The sequence below is a fragment of the Chrysochloris asiatica genome, unplaced genomic scaffold (assembly GCF_000296735.1).
Source record: "Chrysochloris asiatica unplaced genomic scaffold, ChrAsi1.0 scaffold00272, whole genome shotgun sequence".
NCBI classification, from domain to species: domain Eukaryota; kingdom Metazoa; phylum Chordata; class Mammalia; order Afrosoricida; family Chrysochloridae; genus Chrysochloris; species Chrysochloris asiatica.
In genome coordinates, this window is record NW_006408790.1 from 2082432 (window position 1) to 2103022 (window position 20591).

The 20591-nt window shown below is 41.6% G+C and overlaps 1 protein-coding gene across 1 annotated transcript in view; it reads left to right on the forward strand.

The window, feature by feature from the left end:
- The window catches only part of NBEA (neurobeachin), an 822532-nt gene that overhangs the window by 261267 nt on the left and 540674 nt on the right, over nucleotides 1–20591 (forward strand). Inside the window, exons 28-29 of the mRNA XM_006874376.1 lie at nucleotides 3796–3964; nucleotides 6660–6755. Of these exons, the coding sequence (XP_006874438.1) occupies nucleotides 3796–3964; nucleotides 6660–6755 (265 nt within the window). The remainder of the gene's footprint in view (nucleotides 1–3795; nucleotides 3965–6659; nucleotides 6756–20591) is intronic.

Below are 20591 nucleotides of genomic sequence, written 5' to 3' on the forward strand. Positions count from 1 at the left end.
GCTGAGAGGCACAGAGAGACAGACACACGCACCACACGCTTCGTGGAGAGACTCCGGGTTTCTCTGGTTGTCAGGGCTCCTAGAGGAAAGTGCGTCCTTGTGTGGTGGACTGTGTGTCTGAAATGAGAAGCCCCTTGTATTCCCCTTAGCTCTCGGTGTGAAGGCCTGGCTGATTTCCACTGCTTACTCACCTCAGCCTTCGAGTCATTTACCAGTTACAGCAATTTGAGGGACCAGAGTTGTGGTGGTTGTGCTGTCAGGTCAGTCCTGACTCACAGTCACCCTGTATAGGGGTTCCAAGGAGAGGCTGCTGGGCTTGAACCATCGACCTTGGGTGAGCAGTCCAGTGCTGAGCCTGTAGTGCCACACCAGGATTAGAGATGCTAAACGAAATTTTTATCTTTAAAAATGGCATTCATTGAAAGGTATCCCAGATTCCTAGCTGAAACGTTGCATGTGTTGAAATAAGTTCGAGGCTGTTGATGGTGTTCCTGATTCCGGACTAGAGAGTAGAGACGGCTGACTGGCTAGCAGAGGGAAGAGCTATAATCAAGTTTGTGTTTTTGTGATACTAAAATAGCTAAGGCAAGTCAATTAATTTCGATGAGAATTTAGTCACTCTCCAGATGTCTGGCCTCTCTGTGTATTGTGTTTCATTTGCAGCGATAGAACTAGGAATTGGCAGAACAGTTGGCTTGCAGATCTGGATTTTAAAAAAAAAAGCAACTTTTTTATCCCATATATATGAGGGGTCAACAAGTTTGTAGAAAAATGGAATGAAAAGATAATAAAAATTTTCCATGAACGTTTTGAAGCCCCTCAAATGTGGGAGCTACTTTTTTTATCTACACCAGCTCACCATGTCTGTTCCTTACACTTCTGCTGCAACTTTAAGTTGTCTTCATTCTTTCAGCCATCCCTTCCTCCCACACTTGTTTGTTGAATGCCTTCGGACTGCAGATGGTGGGAATAAAGACTGGGGGGCGTTTTGTTCAAAGGATGTGGCTTCAGCTGGGCTGGAGTGCATTCTTGGCGGGTGCCTTTTGTTTGTCTTCCCCTTTGTCGTAAGTGCTCTTGTCTTGGATTGGATCCCTTCTTTGTTGTGTAGCCCATTGCCATCACTGTGGAAGGAGAAACTGTCTCTTTACATCACCCACAGGCTCTGACACATTAAGTTCATCACTAAGTTCATCCTGGTTCAGAACCCATTTTCTATACCTTGGTGGTTTTCCTCAATAGCTGTACTGGTTCGTAGTATTAAGTCATCAATAAACATTTCTTACTGGTTTTCTTTCCTGGCACACACACTCTGATTCTTGTTCTTGAGACTAAAAGACAGTCTCAAAGATCCCATGTAGTCTCTGAGAGTGAGACTAGACGCCGTGGCTATGGGGTTTTGCTTTTTTGTTTCTGATATGCTTTAATGAAATAGTAAGTATGGAGACTCTGTTGGTAATGAACTCAGTGCATGTTTGTTTCCTTTTTTCTGTCATGTCATGTTTTACCTGATTCTAGGCACACGTGAAAGCTACTTCATCTTTTACTTGAAGCATCTAAGTTTGACCTAGTTTATACAAAAAGCTTTATAACCACTGACATTTGATTTCTTAGTTATAATCAAGTTGCAAAATGGTATTAAATCCTTCTAATCCTGGTGTGGCATGGTAGGATATGCATTGGATTGCTAACCATGAATGAGGTCAGAGGTTCAAACCTACCAACGGACCCTCAGAAACCTTAAACAGGGTGTCTATGAGTTGGAACTGACTCAGCAGCACTGCACACTGATGAGTGAAGCCACTGTGACCTCGTGTGACACAGTAGGGCTGCTCCGTAGGTTTTCTTGGTGGCAGTCTTTACAGAACAGTTGGCCAGAGCTTTCTGCCACTGAATTGGCATGGTTTCCTGTCACTTGCTGTGTTCTCCTTCCTATCATTGTTTCTCCGATACATGATGGTTGTTGTTGGTAAGTGCCATTGATTCAGCCCCAACCTATAATGAGCCTGTATATGCTTTCTGAGGAGTGGGTGGTGAGCTTGAACCACGGACCTTGCAGACCAGCGCATTAACCCACAGCACCACACCACGACTCACTATTTAGGGATTCTGGAAAGCAGCAGTGATGGTCTCTACTGCAGTGCAGTCCACTCTGTAAAATTCTTCTCTTTTGATCTTCACACTTAAAAGGCACAAGCAGGAACAAAGTGAACCCTCACACTTGTGAAGGCCTGACTACCTGAGGACAGCTCGGACAGCCTGGAAACCCTCTCCAGGGAAGCTGTGAGTTGGAATTGACTCCACAGCAGTGGGTTTGGGGTCAGTTTCGTAGTTTACAGGTTAAAAGTCCAGGGTCTCTGTGGTTTATTTGGCTGGCTGACTGTTATTTTTGCTTGTTTTGTTTTGAGCTATTTCTGAAACAGTACGGTGTTCAGATCTTTGGTGAACTTGTAGGGGACGAGGGAGTCACAGCATTTTGTTTCTGAGATTTGGAATTTGGAGTCTTGAGTATTTGCGTTGTTTTAGAGGCCATTTCTGTAGTGCGGAGTATTGGTGCTGCTCCTACTCTGTATGTATTGATGCCACCAAGGAATGGCCTTCTCTTCTTCCTGTGCCGCCTTCTCATGGCCTGAGTCATGTGGAGTGTGGCCCACAGCCCTCCCTCCCACCCTCCCTCTCACAGCATCCTCAGCTCCTTGTCCGATGGTCTTCCGCTCTGATCTTCTGTGAATCCCATTAAGAAGTTCATACTATTCCTTTTTTCCAGTTAGATCATTTGAAACTTGTGATGTTTTTATCCAGGGCATTAACTTCTTTTCTTCAACTTTAAACCATCCGCATATTTGATAAACATGTGCACTACGTTGTTAGGCAATTGGTGGCTACAGTGGTGAACACAACAAATAAAATTGTATGGCACATTTACTAAAATTTTAGCATTCTACTTATAATTTATATTTCAACCAGTAACTCCATTTATATAATCCTGAGTTTATATTTATACTTAAATGATACTTATTCAATAAAATACACATACTGTAGGTTTTAGTAGAGTTAAAGAGCCATGCTTTGCTCCCATAAAGAAATGAATCAGGAATAGTTTCACATATTATAGAACTTATTAATTGAAAATCAGTCATTCATGTACCTATGCATATCTATGTTTATGTGCATTTATGCACGGAAAAAGGAATCTCGGTGACACTGTATGGTAGGCATTGACCTGTTAACTCCAAGATTGCTAGTTCAAACCCTCCAGCCTCTCAACAGCACAAAGATGAGGCAGTCTGCTCCCATCAAGACTACCTACATGGGGTGGCTGTGATTTGTAATTACTCGGTGGCAGTGGGTTTGGGCTTTGTTCTATGTCTATAAACATCCATATTTACACGGATGTTTGCCAGACAGCAGAAAAGGAAAATCATTATAAATGTGGCTGCTTTGTTTCATCCCATGAAATATTTGCAGGTTTTATAAGGATCATGTACTGATTACAATGATTGAAACGGGCAGTGGCAGGTCCAGGTGAAAGTCCGTGAGTGAATATGATCATAGGACCCACTCGTAAAACGTTTAGAAAATGTACTTTCTGTTGAGTCCCTGCCGTTTGTCATTTGAAGAACATATGTATTTGCTCAAATGAAAAGGTCCACATTATAGGTGTACAGTGAATTTATAAACCATGAAACTTGGATGTTTTCTGACCCATTTGATAGAAAAGAAACTATTCTTCACCTAGAAATATATTCTGATTGTGTCAAATCCGGGGGATGAAAGCTGCTTTTTGAATTGACGCAGGATGACAGCAAGCAGGCGCAGTTCCTGGCTCTGGCTGTCGTGTACTTCATCTCGGTTCTGATGGTCTCCAAGTACCGCGACATATTAGAGCCCCAGCGAGAGGCCGCACGAGCTGGGGGCCAGCCAGGCAGAAACACCAGGCAAGAAATAAACTCGCCAACAAGTACAGGTACTTACTATTTGAAAAATATGATTTGAATTTTCACTATCGTGTCCGTTCTTTGTTTAGTTTTATATCCAGACATAAACTGAGCTAGCACAGTTGGAATCTCTGCAGCTCTGTGCCCGGGGCTGGGGGGTGGGGCAGCTGAGAAGTTGGTGCCCTTCATCCCACACTACCATTCTCCTGGGTGGCCGCACTCTCACTGGTCAGCACTTTGGTTTCGATGTTTTCCAGTTACTAACATAGCACATTCATTAATATTGCTATTTAATATGCAGAGAACACATCCATTTGTAATGTATTCTTATTTAACCTTTCTACACACAAAAAAGAGATCACTTTAGAGGCTAGGTCAAGACCAAGAATAAGTCAAAACATAGCCAGTCCCCAACACAGCCATCTTTTTCCTTTCATTCTCTCTCCCTTTTACTCTTGTGCTCTTTTTTGTGTGCTATATGAACCTAGTTCAGTGTTTAAATATTCTATCAAATTTGTAATACGGACAAACAACATTCCAATCTTTTTTCCAAGATTGTTTCAACTCAAATCAAAGACTGGTAGAAGATAATATAAAGGCGCAGCAGACCCTCCTGGGTCAGGTGGGCTGTTTCTTCTGCAGAAAACGCTGATGTAGCAGGAAATCTTGAATTTTCAGCCTTTTCTACTTCACTTGAAAACTACAAACACACTTTATGGCAACTAATACTGGAATGCCATGGTGCACTTTCCTTTCGTTGCATTTCTTGCCAGTTATTTCTTTGTTGTATGTCGTGTTACCTTGGGGACCCAGTGGGGTTGATTTCTTTCTTTATTCATGTGCCACTGGATTAATTTGTAGTTGAACTTGTCTACTTTATTTTCAGTACATGCAGGAGCCCTGGTGGTGTGATGTTGAAAAGACTGGCTGCTAACCAGAAGGGCGGGGCGGGGCGGGGCGGCCCAGCCCAGCCATGGGAACTATGAGCAGTTCTCCTCCGTTCTATAGGGTTGTTATGAATTGGAATTGGCTTGATGGCAACAGAGATTTAAACAAATCACTGTGATATAAAACAGAAGTGAGGAGCAATTAGTGGCCAAATTTCTGTCTCCTGGCTTCCGTAAAGACTCAATGCCTCGTTTACCTTTCATGTCACGTGGTGAATACGGAGTGCTTCAGCTGGAGGAGTTTGCTGATGCATGCCATACTGATTTCTGACACATAAGTTATTCTGTCAGAATTGACTTTTATTTTAACTTGCTTCTTCAAATTATGCATCATCAAACCTTTGTGGTTCATGTGTTTTCACCATTTAAAAAAAGTTGAAGATTCTATGTTAACATGCTAGTCAACCTCTTTGCTTCATCTTTAACGAATTCATATCTAACATAAATATCTGAGGCTCAGTCAGAAAGTACTGCTCCTGGGGTCCCAGCTCATCCTTGCCTGGGTTTATTCCCGACAAAGCTTTAATTAACGGGTCTGTGAGATCGGTGGATGGCCGCAGACAAGCCCTTTCAGGAATATACTTGCCTTATCTCCTTAGGGAGCCTTCCATAAAAAGATGCAGTCCAGTCGGAACAGGGACTTCTGAGGGGATTTGCTGGGCCAGTTGAATCCAAGGCAGAGAGCGAGGTCAGCTTAGAAGGTTATGAGGACTGATTTTGGGGACTTCAAAGGGGCCACCTTGATGGATTTTCTCCAGGGACACAGACAATGACAGGGGTTTAAACGAAACAGTTTTGAGAAAAAAGAAAACTGCGCTGTGAGAGAAAGACCCGGAAAGTGGCCCTAAGGAAGGTTCCATCACAGCCCTGACTTCACTCGTTCTTGTGCTGTGGAGGCGATTCCAACTCATTGCCACCCTGGATAGGGGTTCCGAGGCTGTAAAGCTTTCTGTGAGCAGAAAGCCTCCTCTTTCTCCCACAGAGCGGCTGATAGATTCAAACTGTTGACCTTGTAGTTAGTATGCACGGCTCTACCAGGGCTCCATTCTGTGAGGGGGGTAAGGGCTGTCTCATGAGCATTTCTTTGGGAAACCTTACCCGTTCCACTTTACAGCTCTGATTTTGCCCCAAATTCAAAGAACGTTTTAGAAAACTCTATTTGAGTCCTTTGAAGTTGCCCAAACTGCCACTTGTACATGATTGTTGTTGTTGTTAAGTGCCATCAAGTCGATTCCGACCTGTAGCGACCCTCTGTAGGGTTTCCAAGGAGCAGCTAGTGAGCTTGAACCACAGACCTTGCAGTTCAAATGGCTTTGCAGTCTGGCGCATTAACCCACAGCGCCACACACATAGTAAATGGAAAACCCCAGAATTGGGGGGAAAGCGTAGAGGGTGTAAACAGCACCTTCAGGAGTATGTAGACGTAAATGGAGGATCAGCTGAGAAACAGTAGCTTCACATCCTGCTCTTTTCATTCCCTAACAGATGGCTGACCATTCTGTAGCATTACTTTTTGACTGACCCGTGTGTGTGTGTGTGTGTGTGTGTGTGTGTGAAACAAGCACTCCTGGAGTGAGCCCTGTTGTGTATTTCTGTGTCCCTGTGTATTTTCTCCAACCTCTTTCCTTCCTGAGAATGCGCACTCCCTCCTTCTCAACACAGAAAGGTACCCGTGCTGTGTGCGTGTGTTTGTGTGGGAGACTCGGCTTGCTCTCCGGGGGGCCAGGCTATGGTGGTTAATGGCAGCTCACACTTGCCTTCATGGTTTTCTCCACAGGTGTGGTCATCCCTTCTATCCCTCACCCAAGTCTGAACCACGGACTCCTGGCCAAGTTCATCCCTGAGCAGAGCTTGGCCCACTCGTTTTACAAAGGTAATTCCATCCTGTCTGGCTGGTTGTGTTTGTGGGATTGTTATACAGTCATTGTTCATGGTGTGAAAGGGGACAGGTCTATCTGACTAAGAGCAGAGTGTAGTTTGTACGGCTGTGCTCCAGTGGCTTTCTCTCAATGTCACCTCACAGCGAGGGACACCTCGGGATGTCCATGTTATATGCTTGTCAGTATGCATGTTGTTGTTGTTGTTAAGTGCCATTGAGTCAGTTCTGACCCATAGCGACCCTGTACAGGGTTTCCGAGGGTGTAAATCTTTACGGGAGTAGAAAGCCTCATCTTTCTCCCGCGGAACGGCTGGTAGTTTTGAACTGCTGACCTTGCGGCTCACAGCCCGATTCGTAACCACTACGCTACCAGAGCTCGCTGTCAGTATGCATAGTGGTGGCATTCTCTAGAGATCTCAGGAGAATCTTGCTGAACAGCGGGGCAAAATTAGTTCAAACTCATCTGTGAGTTATTTAAGTTCCTGTCAGAACAAAGTCCATCACACAGCGCATGACATTAAATGTTGCTCACCAATAAAAACTTGCTAAATATGCAGAGATATAGAAACTGTGATGCTTGTCTAGGAGAACTAGCCAATGACTGGACACCAATTCAGGCAGAGTAGAGGGTGGGATTGTGGGAAAGATGTTAAAGCAACTATTTTAAATGTGTTTCTATAATGTACATGTAAAGAAAAAACCGTAGGAAGTTTTAGAACGGAAAACTAGTCTGAAATGGCACTTTTCATGGCTGGCTTTGATCGTGGTGGGCGGAGTTCTGTGCAGCCTTGCCTGGCACCCAGATGGCGGATAGCGGCGTGGACTCTTGCAGCTGAACTGTGGTATACATTAGCGTGTTATCCAGGTGGACTCCCTACTCACGGGAGCCCCTTACAAGCTGAGGATTTTCGCCAGTTGATTTTGGAAAGGAAGCCAGCGTTTCCTGGGATGTGAGCGGGGTTGTCCATTGCTGCCAGGGCCCCTGCAGGAGCTGCGCCCTGCCCCATCCCGTACCACAGAGGAGTGGAACTCTGGTCCTGGAGGAGGAGCGCCCAGCCAGCCAGCTCCGTGACTTCATCTCACCCGAAAGCTTGGCCGCTCCATGCCAAGACTTCGTGGGCAGCGTTCAGCCACTGACTAACTTCGGAGTCTCCTTATGTAGTAGTGAAAGACAAGGCCCGTGACCCTGGGACCATCTAAAGCAGTCTGCAGTACTTATTATTGGAGTCGTGAAAGGAGGGATGTGGGCTGCAGGCAGAGGAAAAGTATTTGAAGAACTAGTGGCCGTCGTTTTCAAATCTGATGAAAATTGTAATCCCGTAGCTCCAGCAGGAGATTCACGAAGAAAACCACGACAAGACACATCACAATCAAGTTGTTGAAAACCAGAGATAAAGAAGAAATCTTCAAAGTTGCCCAGGGGACGAGCAGTTTCATTTCTATTAAGGAACAAAACAGACTACCTATAGACTGCTCATCGGAAACTGCAGACAGGACAATGAATTGACAGTCTTCATGTGCTGAAAAAGTAATCCACCTAGACTCTATACACGATAAAATACCTAACACAAAGCAGAAATAAACCTGTTTGAGACAAATTCTAACAAGTTATATCTGCACGAGACCCACTCTACAAACAATGTCCAAGGAAGTAGGAATGAAGAGTTCAGTATTTTCACATATAAATATGATTGCTTATAGGGAAAAGTTTCCAGTTGGCATGACTGAAAATCCATATCTACTTGCCAAAGCGTTAGTAAAAATTTGACACACTGTTTGTTTGAATAGAGTGGGTAAGTGTGAGTCTGCAGTGGGCTCCATGGTTCAGGCTGTGGCTACGGAACAAATACTGCAAGGGCAGCATGTTCTAGCACACGCCAGCCAATGCTCATACTGTGCTTTATCCACCCTGCGGAAATGAAGGCAAGCTCTCCTCTCCTGCTTTAAATAGCTGACAAACACAGCTAACGCTGAGCTGTAAAAACTATCCAAGATTATGATGTCAACAAATGTGAGGAGTGTGCTCTGGGTAGGAGTCATTCCCACAATTCAAGAGCCTACATCAGAAGATCCATGCACTGCTCTCTTTATCAAGAAAGCCTTGCTTTGAAACCAGTGTTAGTGGAAGGAAGCAGCGGTCTCCCTGACACCGTATGAATGGTGAATGACTTTCAGGACGATGAAGTTAACTTGTGATTTTCCTCTATTATGATAATGTGGAAGTGGACCACAAATGACTGGCTTTCTGTAGTACAGTGGTTTTTGAGGAGAAGGGTTCTGTTTGATGTCGACACTACAAAGTGCTTCTGAAGGTCACGGACCAGTTTGATCCACATTGTAAAGATGATTTGGACTGGCTCTTTTGACATCTAAAATATTTTCAATGAACTTAGCACTTCTGAATATGAAAGGATTAGAACATGCTTTTCAATAGAAGGTTAGATCAAAGACAAAAGCAAAAGTTAAAACCTTATAAGTATATAGTTTCTATGTTGTGCTTCATAATTTATGTCATCAGTGAAGTATCCCAGTCTTCAATAAAAATCTTAATATGTATAGTATATATCATCAAACAATTAGCAACTATCGTTTTATGGATTTGATAGATTTTGTATTTTAGTTTCCAAAAGAAAGGAGATTCCTACATAGGAAATCCATGTATTTGAATCCATTTCTGTCATTAAGTTGATATTTAATTATGACTTACATGATTGTTCTCTGTTGCATTGTGTCTCTCCAGACACTAAGCTGAAATCCTAACCCCTATCCCTGTGAATGGGGCCTTGTTTAGAAATAGACTTTCCTGCAGTAGGGTGGTCCTAGTCTCAATCCCCTCAGAGTGTTATCTCAAGGGGATGAGTAGACACACAGCCTCACATAGGGACGGCACCTCGTGAAGGCACATCTACACACATCCCCAGGAAGGCCTGGACAAGGGAGGGGAAGGCTCTTCTCTCCCAAAACCCACACAGAGAGCTCATGTCCCATGGACCTCTTGAAGTTTGTGTCTCCAGCACTGTGCAAACATGAATTTCTGTTGTTTAAAGCACCCACTTAGTAGTATTTTGTTATGGAAGCCCTAGGCCATTAGGATAAAGATTGTTGTTGTTTTGTGAAGTGTGGTCAAGTCGGTTCTGACCCATAGCGACCCTGTGTAGGGTTTTTGAGGAGCAACTGCTGAGCTTGAACCGCCGACTTTGCGGTTCAAACCGATTTTGCAGTCCAGCACATTAACCCATGGCGCCACCCCAGGACAAAGATAATGACTGAAACTGACTCTTGGTGAACATTGAGGATATACTGCAAAGATAGGACTTGTTTCATTTTTTATTAAAGTTTCAAACAAATATTTTTACCTCTTTGAGCTTCTGATTCTATTAATGTGACGCCATGATAACTGTTTTCTTCATGATACGTTTTACTAAAACAGATTTGTTAAATACTCGCTCCTCACTTACTGATATTGTTCGTTTCCAAAGTCCAGGTCATTATGCAGAAATGGATGTTATGCAAAAATAGAGGGAAGGTCCCATCAGATCACAAAAGTGCAGAACAGGATGAAAGCATCATGACGTAGCTGCTGAACCAGGGAGTCGCTGCCCAGCTACGGTGACACATCATAAACATCACAGGTGTATCACCCTCACCTCACACCTCGACATTCCTTGCTACCAGACCTGTGTTGTTAGTGTGCAAAACAGTCAGACAGTAGATTGCTTACTGGAGTCGTAAATGTAAAATGTTGGATAAGCAGACAGTCGGTAAGTGAGGAGTAGGTGTGTGATGTTTCTTGCAAGTAGCGTTACTGCTGTCAGTTCAGTTTGGTGGTGGTGGAGGTGGTGTGCTATGGATCGAATCCGATTCATAGTGACCCTGCACAGGGTTTCTGAGGCTGTAAATCTTTATGGGAGCAGAAAGCCTCATCTTTCTCCTGCAGAACAGCTGGTAGTTTTGAACTGCTGACCTTGACGTTAGCAGTCCAACTTATAACCACTATACTACTAGAGCTCCTGTCAGTTCAGCTTAGATCAATTAATAAGACAAAAGCTTATTGTCACATTATAAAGTTTACATACTTAGAGACCCAGTGTTTGTGTAGTTATGAGTGTGTAACGAGGCGTCTGTATCGTCTCTATTACACTGTCTCACTGATGGGGACCCTCTGCACCTACAACAGCGGTTATGTCATGACTTCTGAGTATGTTCATTGAAATTTCATTTTATTTTGAAAGGCTTTTGATTGTGTGGATCATGGCAAGCTATGGACAATATTGCAAAATACGAGTATTCCAGAACACTTAATTGTGTTCATGAGGAATCTGTACGTAGACCAAGAAGCAGTTGTTAGAACATATCAAGGGAATGTTGAATGGTTTAAAATTAGGAAAGCTGTGTGCAGTGTTGTAGTCTTTCATACTTATTCAATCTGTTTGCTGAGCAAATAATCAGAGAAGTTGGATTATATGAAGGAGAACGTGGCATCAGGATTGGAGGAGACTTATTAACAACCTGTGATATACAGATGATACAGCCTTGCTTGCTAAAAGCTAAGAGGACTTAAATGCTTACTGATGAAGATCAAAGACCACAGCCTTTAGTATGGGTTGCACTTCAATGTAAAGAAAACAGAAATCCTCACCAGTGGAGCAATAAATCATATCAAGATAAATGGAGGAAAAATTGAAGTTGTTAAAGAGTTCGTTTTGCTCTGATCAACCATTAACACTCTTGGGAGCAGCAGTCAAGAAATCAAACAACATATTGCAGTCACCATATCTGCTGCACAAGACCTCTTTAAAATGTTCAAGAACAAAGATACCAATTTGAGGATTAAGGTGTACCTGACCCAAGCCATGGTATCTTCAAAAACCTCATATGTGTGTGAAAGGTTGGACAGTGAAGAAGGAAGACCTTAGAAGAATTGTTGCATTGGTGTTGGAAGTGAATATTAACAGTCCTGTGGGCTGCCAAAATAGCAAACAAATCTGTGTTGGAAGAAGTATAGTCAGAATTCTCCTTAGAAACCAGGATGGCCTGAAGGATTCTATAGGTAAAATAATGAATGATGCAGGAAGCATTAAAAAACAAAAATCACTGTACCAAAAAGAATTGGTTGACATCCAACTATTTTAGAAGGCAGTATTTGATCAAGAATTGGTTTATTGAAGGAGGATGTTCCAACTGCATTGAAGACATTAGTGAAAAACAGGGCTCCAGAAACTGACAGAACGCCACGTGAAATGTTACAACAAACTGATGCAGCACTGAAAACACTCACTTGTCTGTATCAAGACATTCGGAAAACAGCTACCTGGGGAACTGATTGGAAGAGATCCATAGTTGTGCCCGTTCTAAAGAAAGGTGACTCAACTGTATGCAGAAATCATCAAGTAATTTTATTAATATCACATCCAAATACAATTTGCTGAAGATAATTAAAAAGTGGTTGAACAGTACATTGCCAAGGAACTGCCAGAAATTCACGTCAGATTCAGACGAGGATGTGGAACAAAAGATACCATTGCGGACATCAGATTTATCTTGGCAGAAAGCAGAGAGTACTAGAAAGATGTTTATTTGTGCTTTGTTGAGTATTCAGAGTCGCCTGTGTGGTTAATGACAATTACAGTGTACATTGTGAAGAATGGGTATTCCCAAACACTGAATTGTGCTCAGTAGGAACCTGTACATAAACTAAAAGGCAGAGTAAGGGGATACTGAATGATTTAAAAGCTGGAAAGATTTGTGCCAGGGTTGTATTCTTTCACCATACTTATTGAACCTGTATGCTCATCAAATGATCTGAAAAGCTGGATTATATGAAGAAGAATGTGACATCAGGATTAGAGGAAGGCTAATTAGGCAGATAACACAATTTTACCTAATGGAAGCAAAGAAGACTTGAATTACTGATGAAGATCAAAGAGCACAGCCTTCAGTATGGATTGCACCTTAATGTAAGGAAAACAAAAATCCTCACCATGGACCAATAAATAACATCAGTGTAAGTGGAGAAAAGATTGAAGTTGTCAAAGACTTCATTTTGCTTGAATGCACAGTCAAGAAATCAAAGGATGTGTGCTGCATTTGGCTGTGGGTTAGAACCGACTCTACAACAGCACTGCATTTGGCAAATCTGTGTCACAAGGTCTTTTTAATGTGTTCTAGAGCAAAGATACCAGTGTGAGCACGACTAAGGTGCACCTGTCCCAAGCTCTGCTATTTTCAGTCACCTCATATGGGTGATGACTCTATTCGATAAGGATCTGGACTGCGATCGTCAAGGTCAGCAGTTCGAGCCCACCAGGGGCTCAGTGGAAAAAAGATGAGACTTCCTGCTCCTGCAAAGATTTAAAGCCTCGAAAAGCCTATACCTGGTCACTGTGAATCAGAAACAACTGGACATCACTTAACAACAACAACCACATATGCATGTGAAAGTTGGACAAAATAAGGAAGACCGTAGAAAACTCACTGCACTTGAGTTATGGTGTGGGTGAAGAATATTGAAAATACCATAGACTGCCAGAAGAACAAACCAATCTGCATTGGAGGAAGTGCAGCCAGAGCGCTCCTTATAGGTCTATCATCTTTCTACGTGGTTTCACAAGTGACCAGTCCCTGGAGAAGGACATCATGCTTGGTAAAGTGGAGGGTCAGTGACAAAGAAGAGGACCCTCAAGGAGATGGACTGACACAGTTGCTGCAGCAATGGGCTCAAATGCAACAACTGTTGTGATGAAGGGGCAGGACCAGGCAGTGTTTCGTTCGGTTGCTGTAAGTTGGAACCGACTCAAGGTCACCTCACAACAACATAAACATGTGAAAATTGTACAGTGGATAAGGAAAATTATAGTAGATTAGATGCATTTGAATTAATGGTGTTAGAGAAAAAAATACTAAAAGTATCATGGACTGCCAGAAAAACAAACAAGTACGTGTTGGATCAAAGTACAGCCAGAATACTTTGGACGTGTTATCTGGAGGGGCCAGTTCTTCAAGAACGACATCATGCTTGGTAAAGTGGAGGGTAAGCCCAAAAGAGGACGACCCCTAAGGAGATGCATCGACACAGTAGTAACAGCAGTGGGCTTCAGTGGAGCAAGGGGCGGTGTTTTCTTCTGATGTGCGTGGGGTGGCTCTGAGTCGGAACCCACTCCACAGCGCGTGACACCAAGAACATTGATGTTAGCCTTAAAATTAAAATTCACTTGTGAAACTCAGTGACATGCTTTTGGTTTTTAGCTTGTCAGAAAATCTGCAGAAGCTTTATATTAATTATTTAACTTTAGGGTTAATAAGAAAGTTCATAAATAAGTGAAGTTATAAATAAACAAGTCCTTAATATTTGCCTTGCAATTTATCATCAAGGAAAGAATTAGGGCAGGGATAAAATAAGTAACTTAATGTGTTACTGATAGAAAAATAGACCTATGCCATAAAAGACCCATAAATAGTCTGGCATTTGTTTGAGTATTTCATATATTGTAAAATGTAACTTTTTAAAATCAAGTAGAATAGATACATTATTTTTGACAAATGATTTTGGGGTTACTAAATGATATGGAAGAAGCAATAATTTGTGTCCTTATATGTTTTACTAAATAAATTTTATATTTGTTAAAATTTAGGGGTAAAAATGAATCTGTGAGAAACATGAAAGAATATTAGAACTAATATTTATATAACATTATAAAAGGGCTTTTACATCAGAACATTAGCCAAGCACAGGCTGAAAACGTAAGTAAAAGATATGACTGAATAAAAGCTTTATATATCTGTATGAATCTGAAAATATTAGCAGCATTAAAAGGCAAAATGCAAAAAAAATTTATCATTTTCAATTAATAAAAATGAAAAACTTTAATGAATAAAGAGCTCATGAATATCAGTAACAAAATATTTTACAATAATGATATATTTAGAAGTATTTATAAAATAGATAATAAATAATTCACAAGAGAAAAAATAATTATATAGTGTAATTAAGGAAATTTTGTTTAAATATTTAACAATTACATGCAGTCGTATTGGAACAGCAATATTCCACAATTTGTCTGTCAATTTTGGCAAAATTTTGAAGGGCTAGAATGTGAATATGTGCCCTGTATAGATCAGTGGACTTCAAACCACAAGGTCAGTATTTCAAACCCACCAGCTGCTCCTTGGAAACCCTCTGCAGGGTCACTATGAGTCAGAAGCGACTTGTTGACTCTTGCAACGAAAATGATACAGAGCGTAAACATGTCCATAAGCCTTGTTGTAGAAAGTTTACTTCTGGAGTAGTGGTTTAAGGGCACCATAAATAAGGGAGTAGTTTAAATGCGAATATTTATTGTAATGCAAGTGGTAAGATGAACAATGTTTAGTAAATAAATGCAGTCATACACTAATACATTAGTAATTGGATATTGTAAATGGAATAATTTTTAATGGTTGCATTGCAATCATTGTGTGGATGCATTGTAATGTATTTTACACATATTCTTAATGTATTGTCATTAATATAATCTTTACAGAGTTCTCAATTGATACAGGTGGTAAATATATTTTTTTGTAATTTAAAGGTGAAAACTATGTCCAGCTATTCCTATTGTTGTTGTGTGCTAGCAAGTTGGTTTCAACTCGTACTGACTCTGTATAGGGTTTGTGAGCACTGTTGGTGGGTTTGAACTTCTGACCTTTTGGGTATCAGTCCAGTGCTTATCTTACAGCAGCACGGCAGGGCTCATTCCTAGCACTTACCAAAAAAAAATTGTCAACTCTGTAAACTATTATAAGTGTATATTTTTAATATCAGTAAAGGTGCCAACACAATTCTTCCTTCTGCCACGCTTTCATTTCCATTCTCCCCTCTCTTTCATTGTACTTTAGAATTGCTTCATGAACTATTTGTCGAATAAATGAATAATTTCATACTAAATCCTAGGTTCTGGGAATGTGACAGTGAGCAAAAAGATCCTATTTCTATGACGTTAACTTTCTAATGGGGCCTGTGTGTGTGTGTGTGTGGGGGGGTCACTTTAGAAATCCACACAGATGAAGAATACATGTATATATAATCATAAAGTCTGCAAAATTCTAAGACATAAAATTATTAGTTATCATGAGACCACATAAAAGAAGAAATCTAATTTCAACTGGAAACACGAAGAGTTACCGATATTCAACTATTTCAAGAGGTAGCATTGATCAAGAACTGATGATATTGAAGGCATTGACAAAAAACAAGGCTCCAGGAATTGATGGAATATTAATTGAAATGTTTCATCAAACTAATGCAGCACTGGAGGTGCTCACTTGACAATGCCAAGAAATATGAATGATAACTACCTGGCTGACTGTCTGGACTAGATCCATATTTGTGACTATTAAAAAAAAAAAGATCTAAGAGAATGCAGAAATTATCTAACGGTATCATTAATATGGCTTTGGTCAGGCACACTTTAGTCCTCAAACTGACATCTTTGCTCTTGAACACTTTAAAGAGGTCTTGTGCAGCAGATACATGTGTTGTTTGATTTCTTGACTGCTGCTTCCATGAGTGTTGGTGGTGGATCCAAATAAAGTGAAGTAATTGACAAGTTCAATCTTCTCTCCATTTATCATAATCTTATTTATTGGTCCAGTGGTGAGGATTTTTGTTTTCTTTACAATGAGGTGCAACCCATACTGAAGGTTGTGGTCTTTGATCTTCATCAGTAAGTATTTTAAAGTCCTCTTCATTTTCAGTAAGCAGGGTTGTATCATCTGCATATGACTCTACAGGTTGCTAATGAATCTATCTCCAGTTCTGATGCCACGTTCTTCTTCATATAATCCAGCTTCTTGAATTATTTGCTCGGTGTACAGAACGAATAAGTGTGGCACAGTGGCGGCAGCAGTACGCTCCTGTTTAACAATGACAATGGGGATGGCACAGGACCAGGCAGTGTTTCTTTCTGTGGTGCATTAGCTCAGTTAGTCGGAATCAACTGGATGGCACCTAATGACAAACAACAGCACCATTAGCATAGGGAAGGAAAACTTTGCTGAAGATAATTTAAAAATGGTCACAGCAGTGCACACAGGGAGCTGCCAGAAATTCAAGCCAAACTCAGATGAGAATGTGAAAGGAAGGATATCTGTCATCTCTAATGTCAGATGGATCTTGGCTGGAAGCAGAGAATACTAGAAAGATGTTTACTTATGTTTTATTGACTATACAAAGGCATCAACTGTGAATATAACAAATTATGTTATACTAGGTAACATTTCAAAGAATGTAAATTTCAGAACACTTAATTATGCTCATATGGAACCTGTACATAGAGCAAGGAGCAGTTGTTCAAACAGACCAAGGAGAGGCTGCATGGTTTACAATCAGGAAAGGTGTATACCAGAGTTGTATCCTTTCACCATAGTTATACCTTCTATATGCTGAGCAAATAGTCCCAGAAACTAGACAATATGAAAAAGAATCCAGCGTCAAGTTTGGCTACAGCTTCAATCCTGATGACGCAACCGTAACTACTGACAGTGAAGTGCTTCCGAGTCAGTTACAACTCATGGCAATCCTTTATAGGGTTCCTGAAGAGCGGCTGGTTCGTTTGCACTGCCAACCTTGCAGTTAGCAGTCCAGTGCTTATCGTACATCACCACACCAGCAAAGTGAAGGAGAGTTGAAGCATTTACTGATGAAGATGAAATAATTCTGCCTTTAATATGGATTATACCTCAACAAACTCCTCACAACCAGACCAATAAACATTATCATAAATGGAGAACAGATTGAAGTTTTGAAGGATTTCATTTGACTGAAATCCATAATCAGTGCCCTAGTCAGCAACAGCCAAGACATCAGTTGATGCATTGACTTGAGAAGAACTGCTCAAAAGACTCCTTTGATGTCTCCAAAACCAAAGCTGTCTCTTTGAGGACTACAGTGCTCCTCACCCAAACCTTGCGATTAGCAGTCACCTCACATCCTCTCAAAAGTGGGTTGTGAGTAAGGAAGACCAAGGAAGAATCAATGCATTTGCATTATGGTTGACAAAGAATATTAAATATCCTACAGACGGCCAGAAGAACAAACACATTTGTGTTGGAAAAAAAGAGAGGCCGAATGCGCCTTTGTCTCATGTACATTGAATATATAATCAGGTGGGACCTGTCCCTGAACAACGTCGTCAGTAAAAAGGAGGAAGACCCTCAACAGGATGGACTGGCTCAATAGCTGACCATGGACGCAAGCATACAGAGGTTATGAGGATGGCCAGGACTTACTAGGGCTTTCTTCATTGTAAGTAGGGACTCTGAGTTGGCACCAACTAGGTGGCACCTAAAACCAATAACAACAATACAAGGTCTGGTTGTAGTGAAACTCAAGGAGGAAGATAAGTTAGAGATGTGCCTTGCAGGGTCCAATTGACAGGACATGTTATTATATTGAATGAGTGATATGAGAAAATACTACATTCACAAAGTTGCACATATTGGAAGCTGCTGTTGTTGTTAATTGTCATCTATGGGTTCTGACTCATAGCAACCCTGTATGGGGTTTCCATGGAGCAACTGGTGGGTTTAAACTGGCAGTCTAGCAGTTAGCCAACTGCTGCCACTCCAGGACTCTTATTGGTAACTATGTCATCGGAAATTCTGAGGCCATACAAATCAAATGCCATTTACCAAAGCAGGCAAGACTCTGGTAGGGTCGGTAGAAGAGAGGATGAAAACTTCCATTTAGTAGTTCTGATTTTGAGATGTCTGTAGAAAGTGTAAGCCTTTAGAAGGCTGAATTAAGCAAGGATGTTGGAGGTATAGACCAACAGGTTTCTTCATCCTTAAGACTAACATTTTCCATGTATTGTTCCTGCGTTTCTGAAAGGATAGCTAGCATGGCTTGTTGCTATTTGTTCTTACCAAAGTGTCCTTAGTGAGAAATGTTCTTTACCCAGGAGTTGTTGAAATGCTCAGCAGCATAGTTTAAACTTAGTAACTGTCAGAGGTAGTGATGTCAGTTGGGGCCAACAAGTCTGGCCAGAAAACATAGAAGGCAGATCCAAGAATGAGATCTTGGTATTCCTTGGGTTGTGTCCATTGCCCCCCCCCCCAAAAAAAACAAAAAACCACAAAACAACAACAACTAAGAAGGCCTTAGTCTGTCACCTCTCCCTAACCCTGCCAGCAGGAACTGCAAGCTAAGGAAAAGTTTTGAAGTGTACAAGTGTTGAACATGTGCCTCCATGCACACTGAGAGCCCCTCAGCAAAGCTGGGCGACCTTTTGGGTGAAGATGCTCAAGGCATTCTGCAGTCATTAGTTGAGCACTACGTTTATTGAGCAGACCCTTCAGTGAGTACACGTTGCTGGGGATGTAGATTTACAGAATTAATTCAGGAAAGCTGCTAAGCAAATTGTACAACAGCAGAAACAAAATATCTATGACAACAAGACCCTGGGGTGAGGCAGTCTTTTTTCAACAAAAACTCATGAGGCATACAAAGAAAGGAAGGAATGGCTCATCAACTGGAAGAATGGCAGTGACTAGAAATTGTCCCTGAGGAAGAGCAGATGTGGGACTTATTACTTAAGAGTATAAGCCATTTGTTGAAAATATGCTCAAATATAGTAAGGAAACAATCTCTAAATACCCTTCAAGCCTGGAACTGAAGTCACTCCTGGGTGGGATCAACTTTCAACCAAATAATAGGACTATAAAGTGAACACTAGCACCAGGGAGGAGCAATCAGCCTTTGAGACCAAAAGAGCAGCCTTTGCCTAAGCTTAGAAGGCAGGAAGGGGCAGAAACAAAGGACCAATAGAAAGGAGGAACCCAGGGAGGGAGGGAGAACAGGGTTGTTCGATTGAGTGGATGTAATCACTGTCATGAAACCAAATGTGTATAAATTGTTGAATACAAAACCAATTTGCTATCTAAACCTTTGCCCAAACCATGATAAAATGTTCAGGGAAGGAGCAGATACAAGGTCAAGAGAGCACTCCCATCATTGAGGGCCCACCAGATAAAGGTGTGAACGTATCTCTTTCACTCTTTTATTTTCCTCTCTCTGCCCACTTGCACTCTGGGGACCAAAGAGGATACCCGAGCGAGAGTACACCCCATGGGAAGGTTGGACTACGCACGTGCACGCATCTTCACAGCAAGGAGCCAACAGGAACAGCTTAGAACGGGAGTGTTTTGGAAGTGGGTCTGCCAGACCTGGGCTGGTTCTCACTACGGGCAACACCTGAATGGGCTTTAGGAGAGCTGAGAGAGGCAAAAGGATGTGTAGGAGGGGGAGGGCCAAAAACCAAAATCTTGAGTTACATCATAAAGTGCATTGGGAACATCGTGGGATTTAATTTCTCAGGCAGCTTTCATGGAATACAATTTGAAATCTTTCAACAAAGTGATGCGGCACACACTCATCTATGCCAAGAAATTTGGAAGACAACTACCTGGCTAACTGACTGGAAGAGACCTGTATTTGTGCTCATTCCAAAGACAGGTGACCCAACAGAATGTAGAAACCACCGGACAATAACATTGATAATCCCATGCCAGTGAAGTCTTAATAAATGTAATTTTAAAATGACTGCAACCGTAGATTGCCAGAGAACTTCCAGAGGTTCATGCGGAATGAGGGACATCATTGCTGATGTCCGATGGATCTTGGCTGGAAGCATAGACTACCAGGAAGATGTTTACCTGTGTTTTATTGATTATGCAAAGGCTTTAGATTGTGTGGATCATGACAAGCTATGGACAACATTGAAAAATATGTGTATTCTGGAACACTTAATTGTGCTTGTGAGGAATCTGTACATGGACCAAGAGGCATTGCTTGAA